This window comes from Xenopus tropicalis, chromosome 4, assembly GCF_000004195.4.
Source record: "Xenopus tropicalis strain Nigerian chromosome 4, UCB_Xtro_10.0, whole genome shotgun sequence".
Taxonomy (NCBI): Eukaryota; Metazoa; Chordata; class Amphibia; order Anura; family Pipidae; genus Xenopus; species Xenopus tropicalis.
This window is the reverse complement of record NC_030680.2, coordinates 31665243-31691032: the sequence shown is the minus strand read 5'-3', so window position 1 is coordinate 31691032 and position 25790 is coordinate 31665243. Positions and strand designations below refer to the sequence as shown.

Below are 25790 nucleotides of genomic sequence, written 5' to 3'. Positions count from 1 at the left end.
AAAAAAATTTGCTTTTTTGAAATCACCTTGTGAGGAAGCCATTGCCCTCCATCTCCCCACCAATATGCGTGATACATATTAAGCTGTTACAAAAGATGACAGTGTAACAACAACAGAACACACAGGTATTGTTATTCCATGGGGGTTAATCACAATCCAACCAAGGAGGTAATGCTACCAAAGCTCTTCCCTTTTGTGTTTCACAACACACATATAGGACTTGAAAGCACACCCCTGGGGTTGCCCCTGGAATAGATGCTTATGGCACATAAATACAGTATCCAGAGCCAATAGAAACAAGTCTAAAGCAATTGGACTGTCTGAGGATTCTTGAAAACATTTCGCCACAGGTTCACACTTTCACACCTTTATGAGTTTTGGCTAACACCTACCGAATTAATTCAATGGAACCATTGTGACTGTATTCCTCTCGAGGGTTTAAATGCTGGGGTATGCCCTACCACTCGGTTGAGCTGAAGAAGCTGCCCAGATAGTTTTTAAGAAAACGAATTAATTCCAGTTGCTTTAGACTTAATTCTACTAGATACTGTATATTCTGTCCTGGATGAATGAAAATCTTCATAGACGCACCGTACTTGGTGATCTAAGCCTAATAATATCACCTATTCTAACCGGCCAAATGCAATGCTATAAACATTACGGGGAAACTGCACCTCTAAATGTGTTTAGAATGTTAAAGACAGTGGTATTTTAAAGCATCCTGCTATTGGTCTCTATCCTTTTATTGTTTTCAGAGTAATTAGCTTTTAGTTCATAGGATCAATGCTTTAATTTTAAGCAGTTATATCTTTTTTGTGGTCCCCCTTACCTTAGTAAAAAGACACAGGTTTTAACCACAGAATGATACATAGGAGAGGGCCTGAACAGAATCTTTAAATCCATCTTTGTGACCATTTTTAATTCAAAACACATGCCACTAAATGTATACATGATAAGGAAACCGATCCAAAATGGCTCTGGAATAAAGAGAAGTGTTTCTTTTCTTATTGGTGTGTGAACAAACCTTGGCGGATCTGAATTTAGAAAATGGCTAAAGACACAGTTCCCTGGCTGATATAAAAACCAAAAAAAACAACTTTTAATAATTGCGGAACAATATGCATGGCAGTGCTAAGAATGCAAATCGATGTTTTGGGCCTGTGCAGTGTATATATCTCAAAAGTGGCTTCTCAATTGGATATCCAAAAGTTCATCTCTTGCAGAAATGGATGATGGGAAATTGCATTTCTTAGAAAGTTCCAAAGAATTGACTTTACAGGAGACCAGGTTTAAGTGAATTAGTTTAAAGAAACACAGGTAAAAATATACAAATCCACAAAATGATGATACAGCCGTCTGCAGGCTCCTTTCAGAGCACTCGTTAATTACATGGGCTCTTTATGTACATTGTCTTCACCCCAGTTCTATTTGTCAGATGTTAATTCAGTTCTCAGGTTTCCCCAGTTAGATCCTCACCACCTGAGCAGAAATACAAGGAGATCTCTTTCCTTCAGACCCCATGGCTCCACTTTTGACCAGAAAGCGTGCATATGTGCCGCCCACCAGTCCCTTTGTCAGCCGCCCAGGGTTAATGCAGATGCAGCCTGTGACATCCTGTAAAAACGATAAAGAGAGAAAATGTATTTTGTAATGATGCCCTTAGGCTACGTTACCAGTGATCAGTGGATTGCACTGCACAAATCTTTAAGTCAGGAAGACCCCTTACCTTGATAAAATAGCGAAGCTCAGACGGGACTATAAAAATGTCTGGAGTGACAGGCATAGGGGCGTAGCTGTAGAAAGCCTCATAGTCAACATTTATTTCTTCATTGGGTGGATACAGTGGATAGTAACTGTGGGACATAAACATTTTTATGAGAAGGGAAAAACACTGGGCTTGTTGTACACTGGTGAAACACTGGGCTCATTGGTGTTGCCAAACATATATTTTCTTAAACAATATAAATACAAACAGAAATGCCAATCCAAATACAATAAAAAGGAATTAATGTGGTAACCTCAGACAGCCAGGGAGCAGCGAACAAACAGTTTTTCTCTAGATTCCTTTGCTGGTAATACAAACATACCATGTGCGCACTCAGAAACTTGCGTTATCCCTTCTACGACAAAGAGGGTAAAGAAGGGAAAAGCATAGAATAGAGGGACTCTTCAATTAAATTGTCAGAAACCCATTAGTCCGTGTATGCCACCAAAACAGTTGCTTTTGCAATTGGTAAAAGTGACATCTGACTGATCTATTGCACATTTCATTGAAGTTAGCAAGCGAATCCATTAGCTAAGAATTGCATTTGTCTGTGGCTGACAAAATTCTACAGGCCCCTAGAGTGATCACATTATTGGCCCCAATGGACCATTAACGCTATTTAGTTACTGCCATAGCAAATATGTAAAAAAAAAAAATGTTTTACATTTATTAGTAGCTTAAAGTAATACTGACACAAAAAACCTCTCCTCGTGTTGAGGTTTTTCACTGATAGGGCTGCTTTTGTAAGCAATTACTTGAGGTTCTTAAACCTGACTGTTTTGCCAACCTGACTGTCCCTTCTCAGCTCAGTTATAGGATCTAATGCGAACGGAATCCTGCTGCACAAATATGGCAGCCCCCTTATAGAGGAATATGGGGTTTGGATAGGTAATGTAAAAGCAATAGGCAAATACTTTTATGGCAAAATTATAAATAGCATGCCAAGACATTTATTGGATCCATTAATGTTTATATATAATTCAATGTATTGAGGAAAAAAATCAATATAAGGTTTGAGCATTTTTGTTTTATTAAATTAATTTATTTAAACTAATTAATGTAGGTACCTGATTCAGAAGCAGTGAGCAAAGTTCTTTGTGGCAAATTGGACGACATTGCAAATATTTTTACAGCATGCCTGGTGTAATTTCTAGAGTTCAGCCAGCAGCAAACTCTAGCAGCCCCCGGTTACCTTTCCTCCGCGTTCTCTGTCACTGCGTGACATCTCTTCACTTATAAACTCTCGCTTTTCTATTAGAGTCAGCAGGGAGCAGGGATTTACAAGCAACAACAGAGGAAGCAGACCCCACGGTACGGGCCCCCCTGCGACCACAGGGTCTGCTTCCTCTATTTGTTACACCACTGTGTTTGGCATGCCAATTAAGTTTAGTCACAAGTGTGCCTTTTCTATTGTACCATGGCGCTGAGGGAGCCCAGGAGCCACCGACTGGTCAGGTGACTGTTTCTCCAGGTTATGCACAGTGTCATGCATGAAAAGCTGCTGCAGTGCTCTGAATGGAAGGCAAGAGGGACTGATCATCGCTAAGCACAATACAAGCAAGCTTGAAATGTAATTAGTGTAAATAAATTAATTTAATTAGTTAACTTAATTGAAATTAATGTAATTAGTTTGAGCTTGGACAGAAACATGACAGGCACCTGCACAAATTGTGTAGTGTTGGGGAACTATAATACACATTGTTCTTCTAGATAAGCATGGGGGTAGGAATGCTTCAGGCTAATGCCAGATGGGGCTGATTCTTGGCCTGAGGATAAACGCAGGCTGAAAATCAGCCCCTTCGATGGTATCAGCCTCTCCAAATGCCTGCAACCAGGAGCCACAATGTTAGCCAGGTGCAGGCAAACGGAGCAGATTTCAGTGCTGAAATGCATGAGTATGTATTTCAACACCAAAATTCACGTGCCTGAACCCGGGCTGACAACATTGTATACCACTATTAATTTTCCAGTCATTCATCACTCATTCCAAATAAAAAAGGTAAAGTGATATGGCGACCTACCTTCTTTGGGTCAGAATGTGTCTAAGAATCCGACTAAATCGATCCGGAGCCCCCACAGAGCTATGAAATGATTGTTAAAAAATAAATTATATATATGTATTGTTATCTAACAACGTGTAAATGTAATTTAAATCTATAGATATGCAAGGTTATGCATCACTCCTTTCTGTAACTACATGGTTCTAGTCATCTTGTTCAACTATACCCTTGCTATTTATCTGCGGAGAGCTACATGCCTTTTTTTTGTCTGTCAGTGCAACAATATAGAGAGCTTTCATGTGGTTTTTCAGAAGCATTTCTATTGCTTACCTGTGAATTCTGGAAAAAAAACAAACAGTCTGAACTACAACTAACAGAATCACAAAAGATCACGTAAAGCTGCTCATATATGGGGTGAAAAAATCAGATAATTATCAGGTGGGTTTGAAAACTGCTTTTTTAAATGAAGACCACATTAGGCATTTTGATGTGGTCCTTGCCCTATGGGTCGCTATGTGCCTTTAGTAAGATTTGGTCATTGACTCCTAATCAGCTCAACCAGCACAAACAGTAGCTAAATCAGACCAAAATCCACTTGACTGGCAACCGAGCCAAACATATGCATCTTTAAACGGGTCCTCCACTAAAAATATATATATTTTTTTTTTTTTGCACAATGAAAGAAAATTCTAAGCACCTTTACAATATTAATTTATTAAAGATTTTCTATCATATTAAAGATATATGTTGTTGCATATGAAATCAGTATTCTCTGGTTCTGGCTTTTAATGTAACAGGGGTCAGATCTCCTCTAGGTTTTGTAATCAGCTTTTACCAGCTGGCTTGTAGCACTGTTTCAGGAGTGCAGAAAATGTAAACAGACAGATTCATTTTGCTACTTTCAGTAGCAAATGTACACATATCAATAAAACCACTGAAACTATTTAATGTATATTTAAAAAGTTGCTTAGAATTCTATTTTTACCGAGGTTGGGGGGCCTCTTTAACCGTATGGCCAGCTTTAGTTGTTAGGCAGTTCCAGCTAATATTGTTTGAAAAGTTTAATTTTGCTTTGTAGCTCAAAGGGACTGACCTAGCAATCACATTACCTGCTTATTTCCTCTGCACCCATATGAAAGAGCAAGTCTGTAGAGGTTATGCCTAAGATAACACCATTGACAGACAACGTGCAGGGATCGGCAACAAAATGGACCCTCTGAAAATGAAATCAAACAAACACACAACTGAGTTGTAAAAATAAAAACACGGACAAAAGAGATAAAATGGTGATATAAGCAGTAAGCCTACTAACAGCTTAGGCTCCTGTTAAAATTCGTTTATTGGGCCAGGGACCAACTAATCCATGTTGTAGACCAAATCAGGCAGTAGTGATGTGCAGGTCGAGAAATACTCGACTCGCACCTGACCCTAACTCGCCCGTTCCCAAACTGAACTGGCTTCCTCCATCTATTAATAGACCCGCGTCTGCCCGCAGTGACGGCCAAAAGGGGCGGAGCTTGCCGGAAGCACGCCTATAAATTAGAGAGCCAGAAGAGGAAGCTGGCAGTGTTAGGTTGTTGGCAGGGAGGGCAAGCGAACCTGAACCCGCCCGCAACCAGCAGTTGATGTGGGGAGGTTGGCTCAAACCCCCCTGACCCGCACATCACTATCAGGCAGGTCCAATAATCTAGCCTCCAACTACCTCAACATTAGAGATGCACAGAATTCTTATTTTTGGGATTTGCCTGAATCCCAAATGTTTAATGCAGGACTGGGGTAAATCCAAACCCAAACCAAATTCATATCCTCATTTGCACATGCAATTTAGCACCCAGAATAAAGTGCACGTAGGAATTTTTTTTTTTTAATTGTGTGACCAAAACTTTTAGGGTTCAGATTTAGTTTGGCCAGGCACTTGAATTTGGCCAAATCAGAATCATGCTGAAAGGCTCAGATTCTATTTGCTAAAATATTTTTGGTATATTTATGCCAGGTTCATGGATTGTGCAGGTTTAAAAAGTTTCTGCTGTGGCCAACATAGGTTTCGTACGATATTATCGGTGCGTGTATGGCCAGCTTTAGTTACTGTCTCTGGCATCTTACAGCAGCCCCTCCCTGCCACTTGTCAAAATCTACAGATTGCCAGTCTGTACTTGACATACATTATATAGTATTGGTCGGTCAAGGTATTATACAGGGTTGGCCCATGTATAAAATGAAACTATTAAAAGGTCACAGAACAGAGCTTACGTCCTTGTCTTCTTTGGCCGGTTCAAAACAGCTGAATGGTGGCTGAGGATAGACAGGATCATGATGAACATCTCTGAGAGATGGAACGAAGACCAGATGGCACCCCGAACTGAAAAGTAATGAGAAGTATGAGAAATCACCTTCAAACAATTGTTTAGCTTCTTTTTACTTATTAACTTGCTGAAGCATGGTCAGGCATTAGATCTGCAGTGATATCAAAATTTCAGTTCCAAACTCTGGCTAACCATGGCTTACATTGTTGAATGTATGTCTGTCATTATAAACATAGTCTCTTCTTTTTGGTTACCAAACAATATGCATGCTCTATTCCAATGATCCCCAACCAGTAGCTCGTGAGCAACATGTTGCTCACCAACCCCTTGGATGTTGCTCTCAGTGTCCCCAAACCAGGTAGTTATTTTTGAATTCCTGACTTGGTGGCAAGTTGTGGTTTAATAAAAACAAGATTTACTGCCAAATAAAGCCTCCTGTAAGCTGATAGTGTTCATAGAGGCTACCTAATATCCAATCTTAGCCTTATTTGGTACCTCCATGAACTGTTATGATGCTTTTGTTGCTCTCCAAGTCTTTTTACATTTGATTGTGGCTCACGAGTAAGCAAAGGTTGGGGATCCCTGCTCTATTCAGTACAAACTCTCTAGCTGTGCTGAGGACTGATCCCCAATGCCTGGGATTCCATGCAGCTGCATGGATATTATGTATTCCTGTTCACGTTTATGCAGTTAGCTCTGACATCAGTTTCAGATTAACATTGTTTTCCTCATTTATAATCCAGTTCAGCTTTCACGTACGCACAAAGAAAAACAGATTTATGTACAGTTTCATAACTATTTATAAGAGGATTTAGGCAAACAGTGGCCAGAGATCTAATCAGAAATCCACTCTCTAGGTCCCTGCAGAATTTTGACCATGCAGCACTCTTCTGGCAATTGCACACAAGGTTCTTTGTAGTGGTTTCTGGCTACTCAGCTCACAGAGGCAACATGGAGGCTGGCACAATTTTGAGGGTTAACCCCCAGTTTTAGGAACATGTCCCAGGTAAATGTATCTAGCAGTGCCCTACCTACATTCTGATACTGTAAAATTATTGCATCAGAGTAGGTAGTGCATGGCCAAGCCTTTACTGCCAAACCTTACTTCCCCCCTACACACTACAGCACTAGTATGCGACAAAGAAAATTTGCTGCTGATAATTAGATGGCTTGGCCTGTAAAAACGCACCAAGCACTAAAAGTCTAAAGGGCAACATTTTACATTTGGGGCTTTAACTATTTATCAAAGGGGTGAAAAAAATGCTATTTACGTGATTAGCAAGTTGAGTTCCCTTCTGGTAAACTATGTTAGGTCCTATTTGAATGTTTATTGGGTATGCTTTACTATTCTTTTCTTCTGTTTTCTAGTTTAGCATCTGTCAGCGAGAGGCAGGCAAGGAAACCACAACATTTGTGTATGGCTCATGTGGTTGCTTTTGCTTAACACAACTGGTTCAGCTACCATTTAAAAGGTCTTCATAATATAATCTGAATCAGGTAATCAGGTAAGCGATTACAATCACAATCACATTTTGTCATCACCAGTGATTGTAACTTTCCCTCTTCTTAAAAGACTACTTCACCGTGACAGCCCTAAGGAAGAAGAGGTCTAACCCCCCCTCCTTGCTTCCCTCTACGTGTGTTTTTGCCTGATAATAAAGCTGAAGTGAACTCCCCATCTCAACTTTCTTCCCCCCCTTCCACTTCGTTGCATGTCTAGATCATTGTGCCTTTGAAACGCACTGCAACACATAGAATTTGTAAGGTCTTGTTTCTTTACAAGTATTAAGCCGGCAATACACGCACCGATATTATCGTACAAAACCTCATTTCGTACAATATTCGGTGCATGTATGGCTGGAAGAGGCGACCTATATTGCAAAAGGCTGTGGATATTGGCCGTCTCGTCAATTGGCCAGGTTAAAAGATTTTGATCTTGAGCAAAATCTACGTTTAGGGCTGAATCGGCAGGTGGAGGTAAAATTTTTATTTTTTCTACCTTCATGTTTTACGATTCAGCCCTGAACGTCAGTGGAGTTTGGGAACAATCTTTCGCGTGACCACTGGTCGCACGATAGATCAGAATTTCTACATGTATGGCCAGCTTAAATATTTTTTTTAAATTAAAGGAATACTGTCATGGGAAAACATGCTTTTTTTCAAAACACAATAGAGGTTCTCCAGCAGAATCCTGCATTGAAATCGGTTTTTCAAAAAAATAAATAAATAAATAAAATTTAAATTTCACATTAGCAGCAGGGAGGTGGGGGGGGTCTTCATCCTCTTCTAGTGTCCTGCCTCCTGCTGGTAGATTCTATACCCCAAGGTTCCTCTGTCCCACAGACACTTGCAAGTGTAACTGGTGTGTTTGATGCAGAAAGACTACTATAATTTAATATAAATAAGCTGTGTAGCCATGGAGGCAGCCATTCAAGTTGAAATAGGGGTAAAAGGCACAGGTTACACAGCAGAGAGAAGCTAAGCTCTGTAGGATACAATGGGTTTAGTCCAGATATAAGAACATAAATAGGGGTAAAATGTAATTTATGTATCTTAGGTACAGAACGATATAACGAATACCTCGCTCATATAAAAAGTAGGACATTTGTTGCCAAGATATGGTTTACATGTAGGTACCAGATGAACAGATAGAAACTTTAAACGTACAAAAAATGTATTCAGTTTTTGATGTTACTGTGGCCTGTGTATAAGCCCGCCTGATTGATATCTGGCCAAAACTCAGGCAGATATCTACCAACTACCAACCTTCCCCACCTCAAACAGCCTGGATTTACCATAATTTTTTTTTAAACCAGTTTAATGTCAGCATATCGAGGAAATACTAGCTCAATTGACGACCTTGCAAATTGAACAGATGTTTCAGTGTATGGGCAGCTTTAGTTTATACACTATGAGATAACGGATATAATTGTACAAAAAGTAGCTAAATATTCCCCTATATTGACTTACAGACGTGTGCCTTCGATAATCATTTTCAGACAACGCTTAAACACATCTTCAAATGTCACTGTGAGTTGCAGGTTCTGAATGGGAGAAATAAATAAAGATTAATCTAGAGTCCTAATATGTTCTTAAACCCTTGCTAGCATGTTTGCAGTATGTAGCCATAAAGTATTTACATACAAGAACAATGACAGCACAATTATTTTAAGGCCTATTTATTGCATCTAAAATGGAGCTACGCAACCCTCTGCTTCTATCTGTATACTAAAAATAAACTTCAGTAAGTAACAGGTAGCCTAAATTCCCTGATTAACCGCAGGTTTGGTTAGCTTGGCAAAGTCTGACAAATGATCAATAAAACTGAACCAATAAAACAGAATGATCAGCTCCCCAAGCAATATCGAAGCCCCAAATTCATGTTAAAAACAAAAATGCAAAAGAGATACGGGAAGGAGAAGAAATTGGTCACATATTCATATGATCCGATATTTTATTTGTATTTTTATATTATGGCAATACTCATCATTTATTCATCAATCATTCATTTTTACTTCTTCCTGAAGATAATGTGGTATAGGATAAGGCAGGGAATTAGTTCATCCCTGAATCATTACTGTTATAGGGCTATTAAATGTCTCTCGTGGTACAGTAAGTTCAGTATAACAATTATGGGCAACTATTCTGTCCTATGCTTTGAGATGTATACAGTGACCAGAGACTTTATTCTTCTTCCTCTAACTCAAATAGATATATATCTCTCTCACTATGCTTTATATACAATATTTAGCAGAAGTATAGCCATAGATAAGTTGAGGTAAAGTATTAGGCACATATATAAATTCACGCAAATTCTGAGACAGTATATTTCTTGCATATTAGCAACATAAAATTTCTACACACCTCTATTTGCTCATGCTTTGCATCCAAAAAGGGACCAAGCTGCACAGAAAGGGAAATGTGAGGTAATCAGTAGGATAGTAAAGAAAACCAGACAGACAAATAAATTTGCATTTCTTCATTCTGACCAGGATGCAGATATCTGGACAGTCTCTGTTAAGAACGTCAATAAGATCCTTCAGGGCATCATAGGTGATAGTATCTGATGTGGTAAAGGGTCCGCACGCTGTGATTACCATCTGCTGTGGACATTCTGTAATAATTACAGGACAGAATAAAGCGTTAGGCACTAGCAAAATATGCAAACTGTTCAAATGCTAGACTGCACAAATGACTTGTCCAGCTAACAAACCTTATGGCAAGCTGGATCCATATAAATCTGAGGGCAGATATACCAACCTGGATCCATAGAAATCTGGAAGCAGGCCAAGGATCCTCCCTGTTTGGCAGCGCCCTTATGCTGATCACAGCATGCCTTCCCATCAGTATTCCCTTACACCTACAGTTTTGCATGCAACTAGGCAGCTTTTACTGCCCCAACACCCTACTAGTACACTGTTCCATACTAGATAGAACCTATTCAGTAGTTTTCAGTTTGTCAATGCGGAACTACTATACTGGATGGAACACTCTTCAGTGATTGTCAGCTTGTGGTTGCTGAATTACAACACCATCCCAATGAAGAACTGTAGCACAGAAACAACTGACGCTCTTACCTAGCATTTTGCCTTTAAATCTTGCAGTAGCTCAAAGCCCTTGGTTTCTAACCACATAAAAGGCAAAAGGTGTCAGACACTTCAGTATCAATTTATAAAATATAACTGGTGGTAACCAAACATTTAGCAATTAGACAATTTATTTTTAGCTATTATACAACATTTATTATCTGTGGATAGGGGAAAAAATGTCAGCCTTTCTATATTTTTATCCTTCTTCTTTATATTATTGGCACCAAGCATCATTTTTACTGGCCAGGCTGGTAAAAGACTGGCCAAGTGGCCCTCTCATATTATTTCTGTATGGCACGTGAGATTTTAGACTATTGGGACGGTAGACATAGATGTATTACTGAAGTTAGACACTATGCTGGCAGCAACCACAATCGGTACATCTGGTCTATATCTTGACTAAAAAGCAAATCATTGCTAAAATCCGCATATGGGTGCTATGGGAGCTATGACAACCTAACCACAACAGGAAAACCTGTTATAAAAAAACAGCTAAGAGCACGCAATGATGTAGCAAGATTACTCAGCCCCCATGCTGGGAAACACACACAAGACCCAAACTACACATTACTTTAGAGCAAGATTCTCCTCAGTAACTGACCTAAATATTAACAGCAACAAAATGTTTCCCTTTTTAGTTTAATTTAAACTATGCCACATAGCTATTTTTGTTCATGTGCAATATGAAAGTGGCTGAAAATAATTTGCTGGGTAAAGCTGCATAGTTTTAGGGAACACTACTGATTTTTGTGCTTGCATGGGGTAATTAATTCCTGGTAGTCATGTGACTATTTCTATTATCTAACAACAGAAGCAATTATTTATAGGTTTTGTCCGGGTCAAGTTCATCCTTCCTCTGGCTAACGGGTAAATCCTCCTTAAGTTTTAGTCAGAATATAGAAGTACAATACAAGATAGTTGGTGCCCTTTAACTGCAATTACAAGTAACACTGTAAAACCTACCTTTCTTCTGGACTATAAACTTACATAACTGGGCACTCTCTCTTTAGTTTTATAGCCTGCATAACTGAGCCCACAATAAATAATAATGTGCAAATGCACATTTGCACAGAGAACACACAAAGTAATGAAAAGACCAAATAATGTATGGTTTATGTGACCCTTCAGTTAGAATTTCTAACTCAAACATTGCAGGTGGAGATGGCTGGAGTGTGGCCAGCCAGCAGAGTCTTTTCTTGGCTGCTAGAATACCTCAGGGTGCAATATGTCTCAGCTGTTATTTAACAGAAGAAATACTACATAATCTAAAAATTTCAGAGAAAAATAACTTTTGAAATGATGCCAAGCATGACATACTTTCTAACAGACCTCACTTTTCCCACTTTTATTTTCTGAATGCAAAATGGTTAGCTGTGGCTCATAAATCTTTCCATTTAAAACAATTTATCTTGAATTTATCAGACAACAATTACTGAATTGTGCCACAGCAATGGAGACTAAGCACATAGTATGCTTTTGGCTAAACATACGTGTGGTAGAGGGTAGTATCAATGTCCAGACTAAAATTCAAAATAGTCCTTGGCATTTCAAGTACAGTGAGGTCCAGGGCCTAGACTGGATTCAAAATAGGCCCTGGCATTTCAGGTTCATAGAGTCCCAAACAGCTGCCAATCATATATTGACTACTCCGCCCTTATGCCTTAGGCATAAAGGCGGGGCATAGAATTACTACCACTTTCCATTGAGCAGTCACTTTCCCCCTCCCTCCTCACCATCTAATTGTGTAGCCAGTGCATGGGCATCAGGTCCCCCATTCTGGCACATAAACAAGATTTTGAGGTGATACAAAGTTTACCTTAATAACAGTGCCCACAAAATGGCGCCTGACTGCTTGGTATGATTGTGAATTCCAAAACTGAAGGACACTATATACATGATTTAAAGTTTATTTTGCTTGACAAACACAATACAAAACAATTTGGAAATATTTCCTAGGGTGACAGGTCCCCTTTAAGCAGTTCTCTCAGGTTTGGAGTTTGGGCCCAATTCACCCTAGCAACCAGGCAGTGATTAAAGAATACTTGAAGATAAATATGAGACTGAGGGCCATAAAATCCTTTGGAGGACCACATCCAGCTCACAGGCCTCCAGTTAAACAGCCCTGATGTAGACAGTGATAATTTGAAACAACTTGCAATTGGGTCTTACATTTTTTTTATTTTTTGATTGTTTTAGCTTCAGGGTCTCCTTTGCCATATTTTTTCACTTCATCATTTCATAATGCGCCAATAGGTGAAAGGTCTAGACTGCAGCAGGCCAGTTTAGCACTCAGATTCTTTTTCTACAGAGCCATGCTGTTGTAATATCTGCAGAATGTGGTTTGGTGTTGTCTTGCTGAACTAAGGAAGGCCTTCCCTAAAAGACGCTGTTTGGAAGGCAACAATATATTGCACCAACAACTGTATGTATCATTTAGCTTTATGGTGCCTTTTAAATGTGCAAGCTACCCATGTTTTGTGCACTAATGCACCCTCAAATCACCATGTATGCTGGCTTTGAACCATGTGCCGACGATTTCCAAAAAAAAATATCAAATTTGGATGTCGGACCACAGGACCATCATCACCACTTCCCCTCAATCCATCTTAAATGAGCTTTATATATGCTTTCTTTTTATGCATTAGTTTGTATATGTGGATGCAGCAACAAACTGTGTTTACAGACAGTGGTTTCAGAATAAATTCCTGAGCCCATGCAGTGATTTCCAATACTGAATTGTGTCAGTTTTTCATGCAGTGCTGCTTGAGGGCATTAGGATTACCATCATCCAATATTGGCTTTTGGCCTTGCCTGTTGCGTAGAGATTTCTCTGGATTCTCTAAATCTTTTAATATTATGTTCTGTAGGTGATAAAATTCCCAAATACCCAAGGGCCAAACAAGAAAATTAAAACTGGTGGGTATATGGGCTGTCGGACCGACGACCACATCAACTAGCCAATGTGGTCCCCAATATGATTGGAAAATCAAACCTGCCCAATCAAGATTTGGTTACTTTTAGGACAGATATCAGTTGGGTAGGTCCACCGGGAGTGCCCATACACGGACATATAAGCTGTATGGCCACCTTACACCTCTCTGGGATCTGCTGTTTTTGGCATTACCCAACTTTTCCAGTATTTGTTGCCCCTCTCAAAACTTTTCAGAAAACAACATTTCTCTGTTTCAACATTTGATATGTGCTCTTTGTACTATTTGCAATTACAGACAGGGTTGAAATCATTTTCATTTCATTCTTTTCTCTTTTTCTTTACATTTTGCAAAGTGTAAAAGGACCAACTGAAAAGTTGCTAGGAATAGTACATTCTAGTACATATTCAAAAGGTGAACTACCCCTTTATGTCATTTCACACAGTGGTATTTATTGTTACTGATTTTATTTGGCAACACTCACCTTCAAATTCTTTGCTGGGCTGGTGAAAAGGAAGTGGAACCCCCTAAAACAGGTAAACATATTATGTATTAGACTATATTCAAGATTGCATACAATCAGATGTATACATAGTGCCCATAGCTTTTTAAACAAAGGAACCGTTATACCAAACACACCTGCTAGTTTTCTAGATTCCACTATATCTGGGTAATGCAGGTTTAATATACTTTAATTTTCATATTATTCATAAAAGAAGTACCAGAGAGATTAGGATTAAGCTGTTTTTTTTTAGTCTCTTTATCAACTACTTAGTAGCTGGTCTGGATGGTAAGGAGGCCAATTTTTGCACAAGATTAAAATAAAAAAATCAAAACTACATGTAATCACTATATTTGGATGCTGTGGCAATACAGGCACATTATGACAATAAAGTCAAGGCTGGCTGTACCTAAGATTTCTGATAAAGCAGGTTATTATTAATCATAAGCATATTTAATTTAGAAATGCTAACAAGCTTGGTAGGAACTGACAGCCACTGAACTGGCTAATAAAAAGCTTAAAAATGAAAGAGAATACATGATTTGGTCCATAAAAAAGTTTACCAATGGTTACATCACGAAAAGCTGTCCTATGGCTAACACAATGAAAAAATATAAAGATATTCAGTAAAAAGCTATCAAAATTCCAGTGGGGTGTGGAGTGGCTATAAAAAAAAAAAAAATCAAGGAAGAAGGCAAAATAGGTTTGATATGTAAAACAGTATTAAATTACAGAGAAAAGGAAATCATTTTCAAAATTAGAAGTATTTGCTTATAATGGAGTCTATAGGAGATGGACTTTCCGTAATTTGGAACTTTCTGGATAACGGGTTTCCAGATAAGGTATCCCATACCTGTAGTGTGCAGTATTTTGTGAGTCAATGAAACAATCTATTGTTTATTTTAACAAAAACAATTACACTATTATGTCTACAGTAGGTGTCATTAATATGATAGAAGACACTGCATATTCTTTAGCTGCAATGTAACTTAATGTCAACATATGTAAAATATTGGAATATTGTGGTGTTATTTAGATACAACAAGGAGCTGGAGGAAGTTTAATGAAACCAGTCTATAACCAGTCTTTTTTTACAAAGCTCCAGAGAATGTACATTTTCACTGCAAATTGAAAATGGCTGCAAATTTGCTCAACTTCCCTTCTTACCTCATAAAGTTTAGTAGGGACAAACCTCCTGCCGGTGCTGTTGGTGCCCTCCATGATTACTACCTAATAACCAAAATGCAAAGTAGACATAAGAAAGACCAATGTAGCAGTTCTGTTTAGAAATGGTAAGCTTTAGGCCCTTGACAAAGACAAGACACACACAAAAAAAGCTTCATTGCACACTGACACTACAGACAGAACTTGCAGTTTGGTAGTCAACAGTTTTTAGAAATCAGAGAAAAATGCCTTCCTCCAAATTATTCTGCTATTCAGCTGCATTGCCGCATGGTTTGTTTTACATGTGGTAATACAAAGGTTAATAAAGGGAAAGGCATTCTTCTTGCGTGCCATTGCCCTTACACAAACTACAGATTTAGATTAGAGTACATTTATTTAGCCTTACAATAGGTTAGCGCTGTCAAATGGAGGCCCAAGGGCCAGTGGATTTTTATGGATCCCAGTCTGTTCAAAAGCTGCAGAGGCTTCTTTTTTATGGCATTATCATTTTAATATAATATGGTCCTGAGATTTGTTATATATCAAATAATGTGCAAAAATGCATAGAAAAAAATGGACAACATTGATTTAAAACAGATAGATTATGAAGTGATTATTATAATGAAGTGATGGCACAGGAAACTAGCAAAGTAACATTAAGATCTTGTTTATAGCAGTGATTTCCTGGTCCAGTTTTGTGAGCTTTGAGAAAAAAAATGAACAGGTCAGCCACAAATCAGTGTATAAATGTGTATAAATTCCTGTTCAATGTAAATCATTTTTTTTGTGATACTGGTGTTTATACAAACATTTTTACGTCTGTTTTTCTTAGACTCCATTGAAAAAAATGTAAAATGACAAAACCCCCTGCTACCTCCCTGTGTGTTCAGACAGTGGCATGTATGGCAATTTAAGGTGTCAAAAGGATACTTTTTGGAAATATTTTTCCCCGTTAAAAATAAGCTTGACTGTATAATGTTTAAGTTCTGCCCCATTTGCATACAAAACCTGACTTTTCACAGCCCATTCCCTCCACTGCCTTAACAGATTTACCGGCAGCCTCTCTGAGATTCAGAACCAGGTAATTGCAGCACGCTGCCTCTTATGTAAAAAAAAAAAAAAAACACCGCTGACTGCTTTCAAGTCCAGTAGATCTGAGAGAGCTGCAAGATGGAGTGCACCATAAAATCAGCTCTGCTTAGCTTTTAAACAGTATATTGCAGAAAGGCTTATTATTAACATGAGGAAAAGAAGTTCCAATTCTTTAAACTATGTCCCCATTTTAGCATTATTAAGTGGAAAACCAAATTGTGTATTACCTGTCCTGGAAACAGAGAATACTCTTTTAATTCAGACAAGTCAACTGGAACCTGCATCCCTGCTGAGTGCTCTCTGTCCCCCTCAAGGATGACAGATTTGGAATTTAACTTGCCGTTGCTGTCACATCCAATCTGTCCTAGCACGGTCACAGTCTCCTTATATTTAAGACAATTAGATTTTTGATTAGTGAAAGAAGAATTCATCAGATGAATATTCACATATTGGCCTCAAGTTAGATATCCTGACATCAAAAATATATGATTATGTGTGTATATATCCCATTATATCCCATTATATCCCACTGTCAGAGTAGGCGAGCTGGACTTTACTTAAATATTGCAGAAAGATAAGATGCTTTAGGCTATATCTATTTGAGTATAATACTATAATACAATTAGTATAATAACCAGTATATATTGCAGATACTGACAAAGAAATAATGGAAGCAAATACACAATGCATCAGCTAAAAAAAAAACCTATACAAATAGGGGCCAAACAACCTTACTTGAGCTGGGAAAGAAACAGAGGTAAACTCATCAATTTGGAAATGGTTCTTCAGAGATGCACCAAGTTCTTCTATCTTACTGCTAACCACTGAAATTAAAAGAGAGGTAAGATATTGCAGGGAAGGATTTATCTGTCACCATTCAATAACGACAGCTTTAGTCTGCGTTTCAGGTAAGTACCTGAACATACAGTACTGAGAGTTGCCTCTGATTTTCCAGAAATTGAAGTGATAAAATGTCTGGAAGTCAGCCATACACATACCCATATTGTAAGATTTGTGGTATGTGTCAGTCTTCTCAATTATATCCATGGGATTTGTAAATGGTCCATAATTTGCCCTACACAGAGGGGGGTGTAATTGTGCTGTCTGGTTGCCAGTGAGTCTAAACATTTATTTGTTTTTGTTATTACTTATCTTTACTCCATTTACAAACTATTGTTAATATCTAGGTCCAGCCAAATAGCAGTAAAAAAAAAAAAAAAAAAAAAAGAGCTACAGAAGTAAAAAGTTCAATCCTTCAAAAAAAAAAAAAACTTAACACAAATCATCTTGGAATAATGAATCTTCCATACAACAAGTAATAATCCCCCTATTCTACCTAGCCCTTCCTAAGCAGGTCATACGTGCCTTGATTTGACAGTATAGCCACAGAAAGTACTTAGCTTTACCTTTCAAAATTATTTACCTTCTCTGATGTCCATTAACTTCTGAAACATGAACTTATACATTTTTGTCAGTGGTTCATCCTGACAGGTGAACAGTTCAACACTAGTATTTCTTCCACTGCCACCATTCCATGTAGTTCCTTGTAACTCTCCATAGGTTGTCACCACTTCTCCTCGGTTGGTTCGAGAGCCATACTTTTGAGACGGGGTGGCACTGACAAGAAAATACAATATTAGTTTGCTTTAGTATGTTAACAATACATTTTAAAACTACCTTCATATTAGCTGCAATTAAGATGATTATATGAAGATAAAACTAGAGATTTAAAAAAAAAAAAAAAAAACTAGATTTTCTAATTGATTTACCATTATATACAACAAACTGAGCCTTAACCAATATATCTCTTGTTAAATGTCAAAATATTCAACCGAAACGGCTTCAAAATGATTATTAAGATGGCTACACTTATCAATTTGGGCAAGCAAAATGTGTGCTCACTGGTCAGTGTTTGGGACCCCATTGAGGTCTTTGAACTGCTGTACAGCGCTACATACATAAGTAGAACTATATAAACATATAAATACACACACTCATACCATAGCTTATCACCTGAAGTTAAAGAAACAGTAACACCAAAAAATATAAGTGTTTTTAAGTAATTAAAAATTAAGTATCATTTTCTGTTTCCCTGCACTGGTACAACTAGCATGTTTGCTACAGAAATTAACTATGGTTTGTATAAACAAGCTGCTGTGTAGCCATTGGTGCAGTCATTTGAGGCACAGGTTACATAGCAGATAAGATGCAGTCTGTAGAATGTCATTTCATTTAATTACAGAGCTAATCTGTTATCAGCTAAGTAGCCTGTGCCTTTTCTACTTTTTTAGCTTAAATGACTGCCCCCATGGCAACACAGCAGCTTGTTTATATAAACTACAGTAGCATTTCTGAAGCAAACAGATTAGATCTTCCAGTACAAGGCAACAGCACATTATATTTTAATTACTTTAAAATGCTTTTATTTTTTGATGTTACTGTTCCTTAGCCTATGGCTAATGAAATTACATTTGGTTGCATAACAGCAACTAGACTAACTGCTGGATAAACTGAAACGCTGATCCTTGCATTCCTATTAGGGTAATAGCACACAAAACAATTTTTAAATCCAAAAAATATTTTTGCATAGCAGCACATTGGACCTTGGAAGACTCAAGGGAGCATGACGCTAAAATGTACAGTAGCTTAAACATGATGAGTAAGCTATTATACACTGGGCACTAATTGGAGAGCTTTCCAATAAATGAGGATAAATCAAGCACAGCACTGTTGGCAGCATCCATAGTAATTTTATATGTGAGCCTCGGCAACCCACACTAAAAATAATTTTGGCGTCCATTTTGATATATGTCATGTTTGCTATTGCTGCTGTCCTAAGAGCAGTAACTATAGTCTGTGTGACATCAAAACATAACATTTATAAGCATATAAAATACATTTTGGCTCATAGCAAAACGTCCAAATTGAAGGTAAGGATATATATCACAATGTAACGCTTGCTTATTAGAAGGTTCTTGAAAGGGAATTAGAAAGACATGTTTATTATAACCAAAATGTCATGAAGCTTGTAAAGAAATTATGTTAGATTTCAAATTAATAAAAAATAGATAATGTAAAAAGTTATACCTGGGGGAAAAGCTTGCTGGGGAGAAGAGGACATGGGGGCTTCGGTTTACAGATATGCGTTTAGACTGAGGATGTTCTGGAGTAGACAAGTTACGCTTTTGGGATCCCTGTAGACAATATAAGATAATATAGTATATTAGCCTTATTATAGCATTATATTAGAATTAGTATAATGCCGATCCATCTTTAACAAAATAAATAAATTAGCAAATGTAAATTGATTATTATACTAAACTGCCATATCACATAGAATAAAATAGCTAGGTGGACAGGGCACGTCTTCCTTAAGGTAGACATGCCATTGTGAAATGGCACAATCCTGGATGGAGGCAGCAATCTCTGAAGAAATTGTGTCTGTGCACACCTATCAAACATGTTAGACTATATTCCCAGCGATACTAGGCCAAAACCCAAACCAGCTTGTAGTCGATAATAAAAGACATGGCTAACCATGGGTAAGAACAACACAAGTGTTAGAAAAAAACAAAAATAAGAAGGAAATAAGATGTTTATCGCTTAACAGACAAATACAAAGGAATTATAAGTAAAATACCATTAAGATGTTATTTTGTAGGAAGGTGGGTCAAACTTCCATGGGGTAGAAACACTTTCATTATCCCCTTTAAATTGATATATTTGGCTTTAATAGTGTAGCCGTTTTAGCACCCATCCATACTCATGAGTACCACATGCAACATTCCCTTTATAGGCATCATTTCTGTGTAGACAGTGCCCTAATGTAGGACTAATTCATATTTTGCTGCTCTCTCTATTTTTTTTTTTTTTTTTTTTTTTTATACTTGAGTCTGATAATGTATAAGTCAATCGCTGGCCCCTTTCATGTAGGTATTTTCAGTCATTTTAACTAAAGGGCTGAGGACTAGCCTGAAATTGCATTGTCGTAGATCTAAGCCATGCGATATTCAATAAAGGCTATTTAAGGCTTCCGTTGGTGCTGAACCCTTCAACAATCATTTTAACTAAAGTTGCTTCAAAACAAAATGGCCCAATACTGATCTGTGTTTTTGGGCACAGTCTGGCTCAAGGTGTCAGACATCTGGCTCAAGGTGTCAGAAATGAATGTTGTACATAAAGCAAGCTTGATATAGGAAAAGCAGATCTACCAAAAAGAAAACTGCAACAGTGTCAAATCCATACGAAACATAATGCCTTTTCCTACCTATGCATATGATTTTCAGTTTACTCACTTTAGCAGGTGTAGCATATGAATCCAGGAGATTTTCTTCTTCTGTTTCCACTTCAATACTTAATATTTATTAAGGACAAAAAAAACAATTAAACACTTTAACTTGCATAACAAATAAATGAAAATTTGCACTGCTTAAAGTAAAACAGATTGAATTTTCCCCTGTAACCCTACATAGACTGCAAGGACATATTGCAAAACCAGAAGGGCAATTAAATATTATGGACTTTCTCTTGGGAGAGACCATTTAATCTAAGCACTATCACTTTGCTGAGCTTTGATGACATCCAGAGGTGTAGTTGCAGAAATGGCAGACCCCCCGCTCACAGGGGGCCTGGACTACTGGGTCATCTTCTTCTATGGTTGTAGAAACAAATTTGCTCCTGGGCAGTAATGCAGGGCAACCATATTAAATGGTTACTTCCATTGTTCTACCTGCATTTGGCTTAAAAAGGCTAATAACTGACTGGTTGCTATGGATCACTGCCCGGAAGCAAATTTGCCAAGTGTTTATAAATGAGCCTCAGTACTGTCCACAGAGTGCCAGTGTAATAGGTTAACTATAAGCTATGGCGGAGGACGGATTAGCTCAGGAGTTAGGGTAAGGGTACATGATGCTGATGGTCCGCATTGTGCAGGATTTTTTGGGCCAAAATCTTCTCAGAGTAGCTGCACACAGGTTGACACCATGTCAGTGAAGCTACACAAAGGAGAAGATGATCTGCTTTACTCCGCCTGCTTACAAGTAGAGAAAAGTGGACCAACTGCATTGTGTGTACTTCCCCTTTTTGTATATAAGCCTTAGATTCTGTAGTATGCCAGTTTTGCATGGGTCAAGAACACATACAAAAAATTAAAAAAAAAAAAACTACAGGAAAAGAATAAAAAGGATACAGTTCTTGAATTGTATTAAAATCCCTGTTTCCACAATGTTTCTCTTTCTTCTGGGATGGGCGTGGTCTGGCACTTTTCTTGTTCAAAACCTGAATTTGAAAAGAATTATTAAATAGTACATATTGTTAATGCTTTTCCATGGAAATGATATTCAACTATACACATGTTCGAGCCTTATTAGATGCAAACCTGAAGGTATATTAAGCTGTGCTCATACAGGTATGGGACCTGTTATCCAGAATGCTCACGACTTTCCATAATTGCATCTCCATACTTTTAGTCTACTACAAAATTATTTAAACATTAAATAAACCAATAGGATTGTTTTGACTCCTGTAAGGATTAATTATATCTTTGTTGGGATCAAGTACAAGTCACTTTTATTAATACAGAGAAAAAGGGAATAATTTTTAAAATTCGGAATGGAATTGGAATTGGAATTCGGAACTTTCTGAATAAGGGGTTTCCAGATAATGAGTCCTATACCTGTACAATATTGACAGTTTTAGCAAGGAGGAAAGAAGGAGAGAAATAAGACAGCTGCTCCGGCTTAATGTAATAATGTAATAAATGTATTTTCTACAATTTGTACAGAATGTTATAACAGTATCTTATGCACTTGAGCTAGAGCCAGGCTAAATAAAATGAGTGACATTGTAAAAATGACAAGTTAACATCACTAACCTAAAGTCAACATAGACCTTGTCTTTATTCATTAGAAAGTTAATTTAAAAGCCAAAAAATCTCTGTAACTGTTATTTTAACAGTAAAAGTCAAACAGCCTCACTAACATTTAGATACAATAATTTAAAAAATATGGTTTAATACATAACAGATAAAGTAAAAGAACCAAGGCCACACGTGTGATTATGTCACTTGGCGTGGTGCAATCTGATGTAGTTGGGTCCATTGAGGAGCACGTTACAGAGAAAGAGAGAGAGCGGCACTTGGGTAAAGGTCCAGACCAAGACTCAAAATAAAGGCTGGCATTTCAAGTACAAATTGGGCCAAACATCTTGTATTCTACAGAACTTGTCTGTTATCTGCTATGTAACCTGTGCCTTTTCTCCAGCTTGAATGGATGCCCCCGTGGCTACACAGCAGCTTATTATATAAATTATAGTAGTGTTACTGTAGCAAAAACACCAGTTTTACCAGTGCAGGGCAACAGTGCATTAAATTTTTATTACTTTAAAGCTCTTTAATTTTTTGGTGTTACTGTTCCTTTAACAACTTGAAATGTAACACAGTCAGTTCTTTATTTTGTAAAGGCATTACAAGCACTTGTTTGTTCTCTGGAATCTATGGAAATCTGGAATCTGGAACTTCAAACACAAATACATGTATACATCCCACAGTATAACTGTATCAGACTACTTAAAGCTTCTTATGGTACTTTAGAGAAAACACAATACTAATCAAAAGCACCATATTTAATCCCAGTTTATAGTCATAGTAAAACTAATAACGAGGAAATGGTCACTTTATGATCATCAGAAGAGGATTAGTAGGTGACCCTGAACATGCACTCACCTCATGTTCCAGTATATTAAGGTTGCTGACTGTGAGCGGAAGGTTCCGAGTGGTACTGAAAGCCATCCATTCATTGACCATGTCCTCTTCCTGAAGACGGTGAACTGTACAGAGCTCCACCACTGGCAGGAAAAGAACATTTGAGAGAGGCTCTTTATTTTTATCAACTAAAACATCTTCCAGATGTCCAGAACTTTATGTTGTACCTCCTCTTCTACAGATTATTATGTACATATATATACCTTTTGTATCCCTCAAAGAACGATTATATACACTGCTTTTAAAATTGTCTGGTTAAAGCATTTTTTTTACAGCAGTCCACAGCTCACCAAAGTATGTACAGTGCCCCCTGGTAACAGGAGTGGGCCAGCCAACTTAAAGCTGCTACTGGAATTACCAGATGTATGGGCTTTCACTGTAACAAGCTGTAGTGCCTATGAATTGGTACACTTCATGTCTGCCATAATAACTTCTAAGGTTTGGCTGTCCTTTAAAGGATACACAAACAGCTTAAAAAAAATTACAAACTTAGTGCACTGTATTTATATCTGTGGTAATGTCTTAGCCACGAGCACTTTGGCATTGATCATTCCTGCTGATTTATTTTAAATCACTCAAAAGTTATTTTTATTTGTTAAAAAAAAAATACTATAGGAAGCAGTGATAGGGCATTATCCCAAGTGTAGAAAAGTTACCACAGTTAATTTTAAATATATAACACCAAAGTTCCCTTTAGTCTTGCAAGGGGCAGAAGCAGTTGGTAACCTATATGTTGTTAACCTATTTATGACACTATATACTCAGATGTAAAAAGTGTTGGTGAGTACAAATATGTACTGTGATTGGCTATTTGGTATCCCCATGTAGACTACTAGCCTGCAGGAGGCTCTGTTTGTAGTAAAACTGCTTGTCTGTGTTTCCAAAACTTTCCTCCAAGACAGAAATTTTAAAATAGGAACCTACATTTGAGGTAACATTAAAGAGGGTGGTGAGCAACATGCCACTGGTTGGGGATCACTGCTGTACAGAGATGCTTTAGACTTATTACTACTAGATAACTGTATATTACCTGGGTGAATGAACATCTGCATAGAAATGACTTTTATTTATAAAAAAAAAATTACAATTATGAAACCATAGTTTTAAAAAATACACTTTCCATCTTTCATTTTGTTTCTTACTTTTCTCTGGAACTTCATCATCCTCAAAGTTGACGTCAAAGACCGTTAGCTCCTCTTCAATGCTCTTTGCTGACACAGGCATGGCTTCACCAGTTGTATGCTCAAAGGATGGCAGATCCTTGATGCGGGAGGCAGGCTGGTACTTGCAAATCTGAGTGGAGCAAGACAGAAAGCAATGGTTACAGCAGATACCCTCGTAGGCCTCTGGCGCCTGGGGCATTATGCCCGCCACAGCACTGTCAGAGATTCCACTTGAGGGCAGTGGGTAGACAAAATGCCCCCTGTGCCAGTGGCCTAAAAGGAAGAATATACTGGGTATTGAGAAGCCAAATAACCCAGACATATATTAATACAGCAAATAATGTGCAGACTCAGCACCTGTATATGGGACCTGCACTGACCACATTCACAAGGGAACTGCAGGCTCACTGGCCCAGGGGCCATATAAAGCACCACAGAACCAGAAGCAGTTAGAACCCATTTAGGGGCCACTGCCACATACCTCATCAAGCCCAAACTGTCAATATAATGGCAGAATGGATAAACCAAGGAAACAAGCTGTCATAAGCATAACCTGTCTTGAACAGGGGTCTTGAACCCAGCAGGCTGGGCTGGCAGGTGTCAGGGCTGAGTACTTACACTCTCGCACTAGATAGATAAAGGATAATTCCAGAAGCAAACCCACATAGAAATAATAACTATCACAATTCCAAATGGACGTGTAGGAAAAAAAATTGCGCATTAACACAAGTGAATACGGTACCGCGGAATCTCGGTTCTATCCGAATGAAATTTCCCGCGCTCCGGGTGCCATCCGGGCAAAGCACAGTTGGCCCACACATGCACACTTCCGGGTTCTGACTTGCCACCAATCAGCAAAGGGTCGGTAGGCGGGGGAAGGAGGAGCGCACTGAGGAAGAGAGCCGGGCCTACGTTGTACGTTTAGGCAAACCCTGCCTCCAAATGATAATACTATGTAGGCGGCCGCCTCTTGTGAGAGAAGACTCTTGTTCTGTAGGGGAAGATTTATAGCAGTGCTTTCTAGCTACAGGCCCTTGTGTTAGGGTATAAGTACAGCGCTACTAGCAGCAGCTACTTGTCCAACATACAGAAATAGACAAAGCTGATCATTTACTAAAAATTGTCTCTATGTGTTTTAGCAGAGGCAATTGTAAGTACAGGTATGGGAACCATTATCCAGAATGTCCTGGGGTTTTCTGAATAAGGGGTCTCTCTGTAATTCGGATCTCCTACCTTAAGTCTATAAAAAAAATAATTTAAACATTAAATAAACCCAATTGGATTGTATTGGCTCCTATAAGCATTAATTATATCTTAGTTGGGATCAAGTACAAGGTACTGTTTTATTATTAGAAAAAAGGAAAATAATTTTCAAAAATGTGAATTCTTTGATTAAAATGGAGTCTATGTGAGATGGGCTTTCCATAATTCGGAACTTTCTGGATAAGGGATCCCATACCTGTATTCAAGTAGCTCTGTGTGTCTTCAAGCTTAGATGTGGCCCTGCAAGAGATTATCTGGC

At 38.1% G+C, this 25790-nt stretch overlaps 1 protein-coding gene across 3 annotated transcripts; it reads right to left on the bottom strand.

Annotated features, from left to right (window-relative positions):
• Nucleotides 1-731: 731 nt before the first annotated feature.
• pola2 (polymerase (DNA directed), alpha 2, accessory subunit) lies at nt 732-25193 on the bottom strand. 3 transcript variants are annotated; one of them, NM_001005060.1, is made up of 19 exons: nt 24887-24998; nt 24248-24398; nt 23067-23188; nt 21534-21622; nt 20641-20698; nt 19433-19539; nt 17769-17962; nt 17081-17169; nt 16573-16728; nt 15257-15319; nt 14072-14114; nt 10058-10182; nt 9933-9971; nt 9039-9112; nt 6016-6124; nt 4875-4981; nt 3787-3846; nt 1727-1853; nt 732-1614 (listed from the first exon to the last, which is right to left on the bottom strand). In NM_001005060.1, the coding sequence occupies exons 2-19, from the start codon at nt 24327-24329 to the stop codon at nt 1465-1467; spliced, it is 1794 nt and encodes a 597-aa protein (NP_001005060.1). In that variant the 5' UTR covers nt 24330-24398; nt 24887-24998; the 3' UTR covers nt 732-1464. The 3 variants fall into 3 exon arrangements, with proteins under 3 accessions (NP_001005060.1, XP_012816324.1, XP_012816325.1); XM_012960870.3 differs by lacking the exon at nt 24887-24998 and adding an exon at nt 25011-25193 and having other exon boundaries at nt 1067-1614; XM_012960871.3 differs by lacking the exon at nt 24887-24998 and adding an exon at nt 24750-24773 and having other exon boundaries at nt 1067-1614.
• Between the last annotated feature and the right edge of the window lie 597 nt (nt 25194-25790).

Coding starts and splice junctions, on each gene's coding strand:
- pola2 (XM_012960870.3), bottom strand. CDS start 24,329: ATGCCTGTGTCAGCAAAGAGCATTGAAGAGGAGCTAACGGTCTTTGAC. Junction 9,972..10,057: donor GTCCAGATATCTGCATCCTG/GTCAGAATGAAG, acceptor CTTTCTGTGCAG/CTTGGTCCCTTTTTGGATGC. Junction 6,125..9,038: donor ATTATCGAAGGCACACGTCT/GTAAGTCAATAT, acceptor ATTACTTTTCAG/TTCGGGGTGCCATCTGGTCT.